The 12,821-nt window shown below is 47.6% G+C and overlaps 1 protein-coding gene across 1 annotated transcript; it reads right to left on the bottom strand.

Moving 5' to 3' along the window:
• Window positions 1-126: 126 nt before the first annotated feature.
• On the bottom strand, window positions 127-3,936 carry GCHFR (GTP cyclohydrolase I feedback regulator). The gene is made up of 3 exons (XM_037161709.2): window positions 3,552-3,936; window positions 1,817-1,911; window positions 127-570 (listed from the first exon to the last, which is right to left on the bottom strand). The coding sequence occupies exons 1-3, from the start codon at window positions 3,585-3,587 to the stop codon at window positions 447-449; spliced, it is 255 nt and encodes an 84-aa protein (XP_037017604.1). The 5' UTR covers window positions 3,588-3,936; the 3' UTR covers window positions 127-446.
• Window positions 3,937-12,821: the final 8,885 nt, after the last annotated feature.

Genomic DNA, 12,821 nt, shown 5'->3' with positions numbered 1-12,821 from the left:
GTGGCCCTGGTTGCTGGGCTCTGCCTCAGAGTCTCTGCCCAGGCTGGCACTCCCTCCCCGGCAGTGGACAGACACTCAGGAAGGCACTGCACTTGGTGAGAGTTCCTGCATGTGCAGAGCTTAGTATCAACACTTATGGCCCTTTATTGGCTTGAACTAGCTACACAGTCCTGGGGCCATTGCTCCTGGCCAAGGACAGCCTAGCTCTCGCCAGCGCCTCAGCCCACCCTCCAGAGCCCTCAAGCCAGACCAGAAGGTGGAGGGGCTGCTCCCCCTGCCCCTTGATGAGGCGGGTTTCAAAGTAGGCCATTCACTGCTCAGTGATGCTGGGGCCAGGAAAACTGGCGATTTGGGAAGGGAGGGGCAGGGCTGTGAGTGAGGTGGGGGTTGGGATTGGGGCCCCTGGCAACCAAAAAAGGGGTGCCCTGTGTGCTCCTCAGTTTGAGTCACTCCTTGTGCAGGCACCACACCAGTGTCTGGCCCACACCGGTCATGCTCAGCACGCGGAAGCCCCTGCGTTCCAGCTTGTCCAGGACTATCCGAGGGGGGTCATCCACGTAGTACTCCTGGCTGTGAACGGAAGGAGGGGGCAGTGTGAGAGTGCGTACAGTGGTCAGGGACGCACGTTTGACAGTACCTCACTCGTTTGCTGGTGTCTCCTAGGCCAAGTGCGTGTTCCTTGTCCCCTCCCGTGGCAAGCATTTTTTGTGCGTCGTCTCATTTATTCGTCTCAACGACCTGAGGAGGCTCATTGATTGTTCTCACTTTATAAATGAGAGAACTTAGAGGGCTTACGTGGCTTTCCCGATGCCTTAAGACAGTGGAACCCATGCTAGTCAGATGACAGCCTCACCCGCCCTCACCTGCCGCACTGTTCAGGGGCAGCTGGCTGCGCTCCCCAGGTCCTCACCCAGGCCTTTGGCCCTCCTGCTGCCCGGGCTGTCCCACAGACCTGGGACAACAGTGTGGCCCTAATAGTTCCTGGCTCTGGGTGCCTCTCCCTGGCACAGAATGCTTGCCTTTTCTTCTTTCAGCGTGAATGAATTCTAAAGAGCCAACAAGTAGATGAAGGGCTCAAGCCCCAAGCTGGGCATCTCCAGACAAATGCCTCGTGGCAAAGGGATAGGGTTGGCTTCACCCTCCGACCTTGACCCAAGGGGCTGCCACCAGCTCTCCTCCCCTTTGCTGCCATCTTTGGGACTCACCCTGGGGACCCTTCTAAGGAGTTGCAGCTTGTGGAGCCAGAGTTCTCCATGCCTTTGGGGCATGAGGTGGGGAGGAGCAGGGAAGGAGGCAGCTCTCTCACTGTTTAGACGCAGAACTGGTACAAAGAACGCCAAGGGAAGTGGCCATGTCCCCAGGCACCTGGTTGAGCTGGAAGTAGGACCTAAGCTGCCTGCTCCATTTCTAGGGCTTAGCTTTGTTAATCAGATGGCTCTTCAAAGACAAACCTTTTCCTCTGTGCCTGTCTTTGCCTTGATAAGGTCCAGCTTGAAAGGGGGTAGGGCAAGGAACAGTCCACTTAACATTGATCTATCTCCAGAAAACTAGACTCTGTCCTGGGACTTTGTCCTTGGGCTCTCGTGTGAAGGGAGGGCCAGTGGGAAAGCCTTCAGAGCAAGCCTGGGGTGGGGGCGGGGGGCTGTGAGGCTAGAGACCAGCCCAGACCAGCCTTACATGAGTGCAGAGCCCCAGTAGGCAGGCAGAGGGACTCTGAGTTTGGGTGGTGGCGTTGCCCCTGGGTTTGGTGGTGTGTGAGGGAGCAGGGACTGGTCTGGGGGCCAGTGAGAAGATACTTAGGAATGCCACTACTTACAAGTTGTTTCCCAGGACGTGCCTTCTTGCGGCCCCCAGATGCTGCATCAGCTCTGGATCTGAGTGTTCATCGCCCACTAAGGTGGGGCCCACCTCCTGCAAGGTAAGCAACAGGGGATGCTCAGCTGGCTGCCAGGTAGAGGTGAAAGGTCTCTACTCTCCTTCCTTCATTGTCTGCTGGCACTGAGTCAGCTTCAGGTAAAGCCTGGAGGGGTTGGTGAGGGAACTTGAGGGCTGAGAACAAGCTGGCAAAGAGTGAGGCCAGTCAGTGACCCCACCAAGCAATGCAAGGCTTCTCTAGCCCCTCCAAGCAGAGCTGGGCAGTGCCTGAACTGACTCCTTCATGCCAGGCACCACCCACCACCCATTTGGTATTATCAGAATCAGCTGGAGAACAGAGACAAGAACACTTGTCCAAACAAAAACTTGTACACGAATGTTTGTAGCAGCATTATTCATAATCAGCAAAAAGTTTTTCAGCTGCTGAGTGGATAAATAAAATTTGGTGTAGACATATGATGGAATCTTATTTGCAATAAAAAGAAATGAGTACTGATACCTCCTGCAGTACACATGAACCTTGAAAACCTTATGTAAATGAGAGATGCCAGATACAGGACCATGTACTGGGACAGAAAGTAGATGGGTGGATACCTAGGGCTGGGGGACTGGGGCAGGGGTAATGAGGAGTGACTGCTAAGGTGATAGGAATGTCCCCAAATGTATTAGGAGGATGGTTGCAAAACTCTGAGTATGCTAAAAATAATCACAAATACCATTGAGTTGTAATATTGGTGACTTCTATGGTATGTGTATTATATAGCAATAAAGCTGATTTTTTTTTTTTAAATCACCTGAGGACCACTGAATTCCCGCAACCCAGGCTTACAGTGTTTGGGGAGGTCTGGGAAGGGGCCCAAGAGTCCAAGGGACTAGTTCTCAAACCACTGCCCTAGGCACTGCCGAGACTGCTCCTGTCACCTAGTGAGTCAGCCCTTTCCTTCACCCCCAGGAGGCTGCTTACCCTCCGATGAATCACTCGGGCCCTGGGAGTGAGAAGGGGCAGAGGAGAGGGACCTGCTGTCCAGCTGGGGACCAAGTCATATCACTCTGCACCTAAACGGGGACCTTTGGGGCAACCAGGAAACTACAGCCAGAGAAGGGAAGCAACTTTTGACTCCTGAATAGTGTTCTTCCCACCTCTAACCTCATGGGTGATGGTCTCCCCTTCCTTTCTCAGCGATCAGAAAGGTCTTTCTTTTCCTTTCCTAAGGCTTCAGGGACAGCTCTCCCTGGATGCGCTTAAGGGTGCAGCTAGCGGCTGTGGGTGGGCCGGGCACTTGGGACAGGTGTTATAGCCTCTTTTTTCAAACCTCTTTCCCTCAGGTTTTTGCACTCCTTCTACCCTCCCGAGAAGAAGGCTCTGTGTAGAGCAGTGGGTGTTGCACGTATGAGGTCAGGGTTTCCCCGCCGCGAGCACCCGGAGCTCGCTGGGTTGCGGGGACGCATGCACCTGGCCTTCTTAGCGGCCCTGAAGGGCGTGCCAGAGTCCCGGGAGCCGGGCAGAGTCCATCCCCAGGCTTCCAGCCCGCGGCCCGGGGTGGGGCGGGCGTGTCTCGGACCGCTTCGCTGAGAAGCACCCTAGACGCTACCCTGGAGGGAGGCGCCAACGTGCGGCTGCAGCCCCGGAAGCCCAGGCCCGGCCCCAACTCCACTGGTCAGGCGGGGCTACTCACCATGCGGATCTGGGTGCTGATGAGCACGTAGGGCATGGCGCGTCAAGGCCGGGCTCCCAGCGTGGGCTTTGGGCTTGACACCGACGCCAGCCCTTGGGCTCTCCGACTGCCTCCCGCCACCCCGAGTCCCGTTACTCGGTTCCGGCCTCTGGCGATGCCAAACCCCCCTGTGCGCCTGGTCGGACCGCGGGGACCTCCAATCAGGAGCGGGCGCCCGTGACGCGCCCCCGGCACCGGGGATTCAGGGCCCGCCCCTGCCCCGGGACCGCGCACACAGAGGGTGCGGGTTGTGGGGGTCGGCTCCGGTACTCGCGGCCTGGAAGCCAGAGTGACCCGCCAGACTCCCTGTCTCCCGTGGGCCAAGGCACCAAGCGCGGATGTCGACTTTGCACCCTCTTACTGCAACACTCTCAGTAACAGGTTCTAAAGTCCGGTTGGTCTCCTCACGCCCTCCCCCACCTCCGTCCCGCGAAGCCTCCCAAGATCCAGCCCATAGCACCCAGGGACGCCTCTCAAGGTTTTAGTGGATCCCACTTCCCGTCCTCAAGACAAGTTCTCCAGGGGCTCCTTCCGCGGAGTAAGACAGGGGTAAGAAGCAGTGGTTACAGCTCAAGTACCACTTCGCGAACGCCGCGCGTTCCCGCCTCCCTGACTGTAATTCCTAGCACCGCGGCGGGACCGTGCATTTCTGGGGGGATATCGGTAAACTTGTAAAGGAAATGAGCGGTTGGCTGGGTGCCAAGCCTGGAGGGACTTGAACCAACAGAATTTGGCCCTCACTTTGGAGAACTATCCGCGAAGCTGGAGAGACGTGGCACAAGCGGAGATCATAAGGCAACACCTGGGGCAAAATAAACAACTTCACCCACACTAGTCTCCCGAGAGCGTGCAGCGAGTTCACCTCCGTGCATCCACGCCCTCATCTGGCTGTAGCAAAATCTTTCAACTTAACATTCTTGGTCTTATTATGATTAGTTCTTTTTGTTTTGTTTTGTTTTGTTTTTTAAATCCTCACCCAATGATGCTTTTTTTTTTGGTATTGATTTTAGAGAGGGGGGAAGGGAGGGAAAGGAGAGAGAGAAATATCGATGCACATCCATGGGCTGCCTCCTGTACCCGGGCGACCCAGAATCAAAAGGGCAACCTAGGCTTGCGCCCTGACCAGGTAGGTGTGTATGGGCGCCGCTCCAACCGAGACACCCGGCCAGGGCGTGATTGGTTCTTTAAAAAACAAAGCAAAACTAAAAATGTCTGTAACTTTCCAGCCTAGCGATTGAAAAATCTTGACTTCATTGAAGGGCTCTTATAAGTTATGTTCTGTCTCCAGCACTTTGACAGATGTGAAGAGAGCTGTAAGGGCAACAGGAAGTTGTATTTCTACAGGATCCTTTGTGATCTAAATCATTTTCTGTCCTCTTTACCCCTCCCCCCCAGGGTTAACAATTTAGCTAGAGGGGGAAGACAGAGACATATTCATGATTAACAAAGGATATTTTTCTTTTTAAATATATTTTATTGAGTATGCTATTACAATTGTCCCATTTTCCCCTCCCCTTATTCCCCTCTGCCCTGCACACCCCCTTCTACCCACATTCCCCCCCTTTAGTTCATGTCCATGGGTCATACATATAAGATCTTTGGCTTCTACATTTCCTATACTATTCTTAACCACCCCCTGTCTATTTTCTACCTACCATTTGTGCTACTTATTCTCTTGTACCTTTTCCCCTCTCTTTCTCCCTCCCACTCCCCTGTTAATAACCTTCCATGTGATCTCCATTTCTGTAGAAACAAACAATTTGGCATGATCTGGTAAAGCTGAAGACATGCATTCCCTGTGAACCAGCCCATCTTCTCCTACGTAAACCTCAGGAAAACTCACTGGGTACAAGAAAATTCGTAACAGCACCATGACTGGTGTGGCTCAGTTGGTGGGGTGTCTGTCCTCCGGCAAAGTGAAAGGAAGGTTGCCTGTTTGATTCCTGGTCAGGGCTGATGGATGTTTCTCTCCCCCTTTCTCTCCCTCCCTTCTCCTTTCCCAAGCAAACCAACCAACCAACCAGAGATGGTTAAATTATAAAGAAAATTAAGGGAACTTATAAAGAATATATAAAGAAAATAAAGGGAATTAAGGGAATGATAAATGTGAATTCAGGGTAGATGTTACCTTGGAAAGCAAGGAAAGGGATGAGATAGGGAAAGACATGTGTTATGAATATTCTTTTGTAGCTGTTATAAGAACAATTAAAAATAACATTTTTTAAAGTGTCAAGTTCTATAGAGCAGTGATTTTTAACCAGTGTGCCTCAAGAATTTTTAAAACATGTAATACCTGACTATTTAGTCAGGGGTGCTGACCTCTTTCCCCTGAGACTGTCAATTTTAAAAATGACAACAGCCAGCACAACAATAGCTGTCCGGTGTGAAAGCCCTGTCTTGGCCATATTGGCCATGTCACATAAGGTTGTGCCTGTTGGTTAATTCTTGGTACTAGAAATCCTTATACACAAGTATAGGCACCCGATATTTTAAAAACTCACCTTGGAGCAAAAAGGGTAGGTAATTACTACTCATATTTTTGTTTTGGTAAATCAATCAAAATTATACCTTTTAATTGTCAGATCGGCAAAAATGTTTTGGTGTGCTGCAGAACTTTAATAATTACTTTGTATGTGTCATGAGATGGAAGAGGTTGAAAGTCACCGCCTCGGGCTGCTGGCCCGACCCCTGTGTCTAACCCTAAGGCAGCGAATTTCAATCTTTTCCATCACACATAAACCAATTGACAAAATTCTGTGGGACACCAAAAAACATACATATATTTTTTGCCAAGCTGACAAAAAATAGTTATAATTTTGATTCATTCACACCAGGTGGCTGTTGTGTTGGCCGTTGCCATTTTTAATTTTTTATTATTCCTATTATTTATCGTTGGCACTCTTCCAGGCGCCCCCTTGTTCCCGCTCTTTGCCTCCCTCCCCTGGCCTTCCCCACACCATGTCTGTGTGTTCGTGTACGTTCTTTGTCTGATCTCTTCACCTTCTTTTATTCAGACCGTTGTCCTTTTTTCTCTTTGACAATCTAAGGGAAAGAGGTCAGTGCCCCTGACTGAATAGTCAGATGTTGCATGTTTAAAAAATTCTTGCGCCACGATGGTTGAAAATTGCTGTCCCAAGGCATTTGACGAGGTCACGTCACTTGGAAGAGCCAGGTAGATGAGGGTGGCATGTCCTGGGCAGAGAGCATGGGGTCTGTCTGCTCTGCTTCCCCCTCGGGCTGGGCTATGGAGAAGTGGGGAGGCCACGGATGGGCACTGCTTCTCTCAGGCTGCCAGGGCTTTATTACATTTACAAAACTGGTCTGTAGATGCAGCTTAAGATAGAGAGCTTCATCCAGAATCACCCACCCCACCGCTGGTTGCCCTGGCAGCCTCACACCCTCCAGATAACATCTTTAATATCCAGGGGGAAATGAATTCCCTCACTTGGTCAGCCCATCTGGCCTCGCCTCTTGCCACAGTCTGTTTATCTGGCAGATCTTCCTCCCCTGTAAACAGGAGAAACTGTTCTTCCAGGGCTCAGCTTTTTGTCATAAAAGCATCCTCCAAGTGTCAGGGCCCGATGTTGCTTATTCCTTCTTTCTTTCCTCTGTTGAGCTTTTGCGGACGGCTTCTGTGGTAGAGCTGTGTGAGGCACCCGGTACCCAGAGATCCGCAGGCACGGACTCTGTCCCAGAGCAGTGAGCAGGCCGGTGAGGTGGACAGACCAGAGAGCGAACGGTCACGGGACCCCGTGGAACAGGGCTAACAGAGCTTCAGAAGCAAAGGAAGATAAAAAGATGAATTCTACCAGAGGAAATGAAGTTTTATTCCCTCCGAAATTAAGTTAACATTTTTTTTATTAAAGAAGAAAATGTTACACATGCTTAGTTCAGAAAAAATGAGAAACAATAAGGGAAAAGGATATTAAAACATTCTTTTAATATGAAAACACTTACCCTAAAAATAAAAGGCCAAAGCGAGAGGCAACCGACGACCACTGAGATCAAAAGGAATAGCTGTTGGGGAGGCTGCGATTCAGGCAGAAGCCCAGACAACGCGTTCTGAGGAGGAGGGGCACGGGCTCGGGGCACTTAGGAGAACCGCAAGGGGAACGGTGACCACGTTTTGCCGTATATAATGAGCACCTGAATTTTGGGCCAAAACTTTAGGAAAAGAATCTTCCGTTTTATTTTTTAGTTCAATTATTTATTTATTCATATTTAGAAACAAAACTGATCATCGTGTTCCAGGCTTTGCATGCGGATATCATGGTTGCTTTCTAGAATTAGACTTTTAACGCATAAGCGTAAATAAGACAATTAAAAACATTTATATAGCCCTGGCTGGTGTAGCTCAGTGGATTGAGTGTGAGCCTGTGAACCAGGGAATTGAGGTTTGATTCCCAGTCAGGGCACATGCCTGGGTTGCAGGCCAGTTCCCAGTAGGATTTGCATGAGAGGCAACCATACATTGATGTATCTCTCCCTTTTCCCTTCCCTTCCCCTCTAAAGATAAATAAATAAAATCTTTAAAAAACACATTTATATAGATACAGAATTAGTATTACCCATGTATAATGATCATCCTTATTTTTCCCTAAAAAAATTGGAAAAATGTGTACATTATACACAGCAAAATATAGTATATCAACACCACAGGAAGGAATTTCTTCTTCTCTCTCTACCTGTCTTTTTTTCATCTTCACCAAGGACATGCTTATTGAGCTTAGAGAGACGGGGAGGGAGGGGGAGAGAAACATTGGTTGGTTTCCTCTCATATGTACCCCAGTGGGGACCAAACCCATAACCTAGGCATGTGCCCCGATGGGGAACAGAACCTGCAAACTTTGGTGTGCAGACCAATACTCCAACCAACTGAGCCACACTGGCCGGTGGTAGAAAGACATTTCTATTGGTCCCGATAAGAATTAGTGGCTCTAATTTTAATCAATGACTCTAATTTTAAGTGACTCTACTGCTAAACAATTCTAAAAAAATTAATACATTTCCAGTCTATACTCAGCAGTCCAGTAAGCAGAATATTTGCTTTCTTGTTATCTTTGCAAAAAGTTCTTTAGTCCCACAATGTTGCTTTAGGCCCAGTTTAAAGGTTAATTTTCCCTGTTTAACATTCCAAAGGTTTGAGGCAAAGACCTGCCTCTGGAAAAGCAGCTCAGGCTCCACTGATATTATTTTAAAGTGGCTCCATTTACAGCTCTGGCTGGGTGGCTCAGTTGGCAGTGGTGTTGTCTGTGACATACACCAAAATGCTGTGGGTTCTCGGGGCACCTGTGGGAAGCAACCACATCCATGTTCTCTCTCTTCCTCTGTCAAATCAGTGAATACATTCTCTGGTGAGGATTACAATAAAAATAAATAAACAACGTGGCTCCATTTTTGTTATTGTTGGCACATTGCAACATTATTTACAGTAGCTAAGATATGGAAAACATTCTTAATGTCCGCTGAGGGATGAACGGATAACGATGTGGGACGTACATACAGTGGAATACTACTCAGCTGTAAGAAGATGAAATATTGCCCTTTGTGACAACATGGGTGGATCTCGGCAGCATTATGCTATGTGAAATAAGTCAAAAGGAAAAGGACAAAAACCTGTGATTTCACTCATACGTGGAATATAAAACAAAAAGTAACAGCCCAACAAAACAAAATCAGGTTTGTAGATACATACAACAGAACGGCGTTACCACAGTAGAGAGAGGATGGGGAGAGCCCAAAGGGGGTGAAGGGGTCAAGTATATGGATGGTAACAGAACGGAACTAGACTTTGGGCAGGGAGCACACAATGGAGTACACAGATGTCGAATTATAATCTTGTACACCTGTCAATTATATAATGTTATTAACTAATGTTACCCCATAAGTTTAATAGAAAATAAAAACTTAAACACCTTTCTTTTTGGAGACTTCCATTCAAGATGGCGGCATCGGCAGGCATGGCCTGCCTCTTTGCACAACCGCATCAAAATAACAAAATGTAGAACGACCATCGCTCAGAACCATCAGAAATTGAGTTGAATGGAAGTCTGAGAACTACGGAATTAAAGAAACCACATCTGTCCATACTGGAAGGAGGGTGCAGACACAGAATGGGCTGGTTGCTCACCCAGGTGTGATGTATAAAAATTTGGGAGAGACATCTCAGGAGTGAGGAGACCCAGCCTCATACCAGGGCCCCCCAGCCCAGGGTTCCAGTGCCAGGAAGATAAGTCCCCACAACTTCTGGCTGCAAAAACCAGCAAGGATTGAGTTGGTAGAAGAAACTTCTGCAGCCCCAAGCAGTTCCTCTTCACGAACCCATACGCAGAGGCACCTCCTCAGACTCACTCCCTCTGAGCTCCAGCACCAGGGTAGCAGCTTGAAAGGCACCAGTGGCATACAGCGAGGAACTGAAGTGTCTGGCATCAAGGTGAGCAGAGGCCATTGTCCTTTTTCTAAACCCTTCCCCCACATAGCGGGCAAGCTGGTGCCATATCTGAGATTCCATCAACCTGGCTAACATTGTTTGACCTGCCTTGGAGATCCCTAGAGACTCCATCCACCCAACTAATATGCCTACCCAAGCTGCTTTTCTGTATGAAATATAAATGCTGGTCTTGGCTCCTGCTTAACAACTCCCTAAATCCTATCAAACAAGCCAACCCTGAGCCCCAGGACAGTGAGCCCCAGGACAGACACTAGCAGCAGCCAGGCTAGATTCACAGCTTGGCTTTACCTGGGAGTCTCCAAGCCCAGCGCAAGTAGTAGCCACCTCAGATTGCTTTATAGCTCAGGCAGGGTGGCCCAGGGCAAACCACACGTGGAAGCTGACCTTGGCCCACACCACCTGGGGAAACTGGGGCCTGTGCACCCAGTGAACAGCTACAGATCACGTTGGAGCACTGCCACCCTGTCCCTGCACAGCTGATCCTCCACGGAGGATGGAGGTTGGTGGTCAGTGGTCACAGCCAGTCCTTGAAGCTGACTGGCCTGGGTAAATTCCTCCCATTGATCTTCTAACAGCCACCAAGGCTCAACTATAAGAGGAGGGTGTACTCAGCCCACACAAAGGGCGCATCTTGAGTACCCAGCTTGGGTGATAGTGGAGGCTGTGCCAGTAGACCCTACAGGACACACATTAGGCCATACTACCAAAACACAGAGTCAAAGCACCTCTACCTAATACGTAGAAAGAAACACAGGGAGGCTGCCAAAATGAGGAGACAAAGAAACATGGCCCACATGAAAGAACAGATCAAAACTCCAGAAAAAGGACTAAATGAAGTGGAGTAAAGCAATCTATCAGATGCAGAGTTCAAAACACTGGTTATAATGATGCTGAAGAAACCTAGTGCAAAACAACAAGAAGAAAAAAGAATCCCCCAAAATGAGGAAAGTAAAGCAGCCTCTAGAACAACTTAAAGAGGTCTAACATTTGCATCACTGGGGTGCCAGAAAGAGAAGAGAAAGAGCAAGAAACTGGAAATCTATTTGAAAAAAACAGTGGTCCCAGCTGCTGTTGCTCAGTGGGTTGAGTGCTGGCCTGTGAACCAAAGGGTTGCTGGTCCACTTCCCAGTCAGGGCACATGCCTGGGTGGTGGGCCAAATCCCCAGTTAGGTGTGTGGGAGAGGTAACCAATCAATGTATGCCTCACACATTGCTGTTTCTCTCCCTCTCTTTCTCCTTTCTTTCCTCTCTCTCTAAAAATGAATAAATAAAATCCTTAAAAAAACAGTGAATGAAAACTTCCCTAATTTGGTGAAGGAAATAGATATGCAAGTCCAGGAAGCAGAGTCCCAGACAAGATGAATATAAAAAGGCCCACTCCGAGACACATCATAATTAAAATGCCAAGGGTGAAAGATAAACAGAGACTCTTAAAAGCAGTAAGAGAAAAGAAGTTAATTACCTAGAGGGGAGTTCCCATAAAACTGTCAGCTGATTACTCAAGAGAAACTTTGCTGGCTAGAAGGGATTGGCAAGAAATATTCAAAGTCATGAAAATCAGGGACCTACAGCCAAGATTGCTCTTCCTAGCAAAGCTACCATTTAGAATTGAAAGGCGGATAAAGAGCTTCCCAGATAAGAAAAAAACTGAAAGAGTTCATCATCACCAAACCATTGTTATATGAAATGTTAAAGGAATTTATTTAAGAAAAAGATCAAAATTATAAACAATAAAATGGCAAAAAGTGCCTATCAATAATTGAATCTAAAAAGCAAACCAAGCAAACAAGAAGAAAAAAGAATCATAGATACGAAGAGTGTTTGACTGTTGCCAGATGGGAGGAGGTCATTCGGGAATGGGCGAAGTGAAGGGATTAAGAACTGAACTGCAAATAGGCAGTTACAGAATAGCCATGGGGATGTAAAGTACAGTGTAGGGAATGGAGTAGCCAAATAATATATATGCATGACCCATGGGCATGAACCATGGTAGGGGCATTGCCTGAGGGAGTAGGGGGTGCTAGGTGGAGGGGGGCAAAGAAGGAAAAATCAGGACAACTGCAGTAGCGTAATCAATAAAATATAATTTAAAAAACCCTTCTTTTCTCACCACCAAGACAATTATAGTGTATTTCATGAGGTACCAATTAAAATAAATCCTTAAGAATGAATAGCCGCTATTGAAGTTCTGTTCCTTAAATTGTGGGGTGAATACCTTACTGTTTCTAAATTATTATTTACAATGTACATTTACATTAAATGTACTAATATGTAAAATATCTCACAAACAGGAAGCAACCCTGTTTGAGTTTGTCTACACCCATGTTTCTCTCTTCCTCTCCCTCCTGTCTTCTCTCTCTAAAATCAATAAACATATCCTCAGGTGAGGATTAAAAAAATTGGAGGAGGACATCTAAATATTTTGGCTGTCACTAAACTAAATTTTAACTCTTAAAAAATGCTGACAATCATAGTTCATAAAAATACAGTATTTTTAGTTTCTAAAATTACAAGTTACATAAAATCACGAATAAAAAGAAATAAAAGAATCTACGGGCCAAGGGTGGTCCTTAGACTAACACAGATTCAAACACACAAACACACACACAAAACCGAAAATGGTGTCTGAACTAATTTGAGCAACCAGAGATCAGGTTTCAGCCTCACCCAAATGTTGGAGGAATGAATTTTCCATTTACATTCTGAAAATGGAAAAACAGTTTATAACCCTCACCCTGGTTAATGAAATAACAATAATGTAAGGTTTAAGAAGGTGGGAT

Source organism: Artibeus jamaicensis, unplaced genomic scaffold (genome assembly GCF_021234435.1).
Source record: "Artibeus jamaicensis isolate MK-2021 breed Jamaican fruit bat unplaced genomic scaffold, CSHL_Jam_final contig_1132, whole genome shotgun sequence".
Lineage (NCBI taxonomy): Eukaryota > Metazoa > Chordata > Mammalia > Chiroptera > Phyllostomidae > Artibeus > Artibeus jamaicensis.
This window is presented reverse-complemented; position numbering and strand designations above follow the sequence as displayed.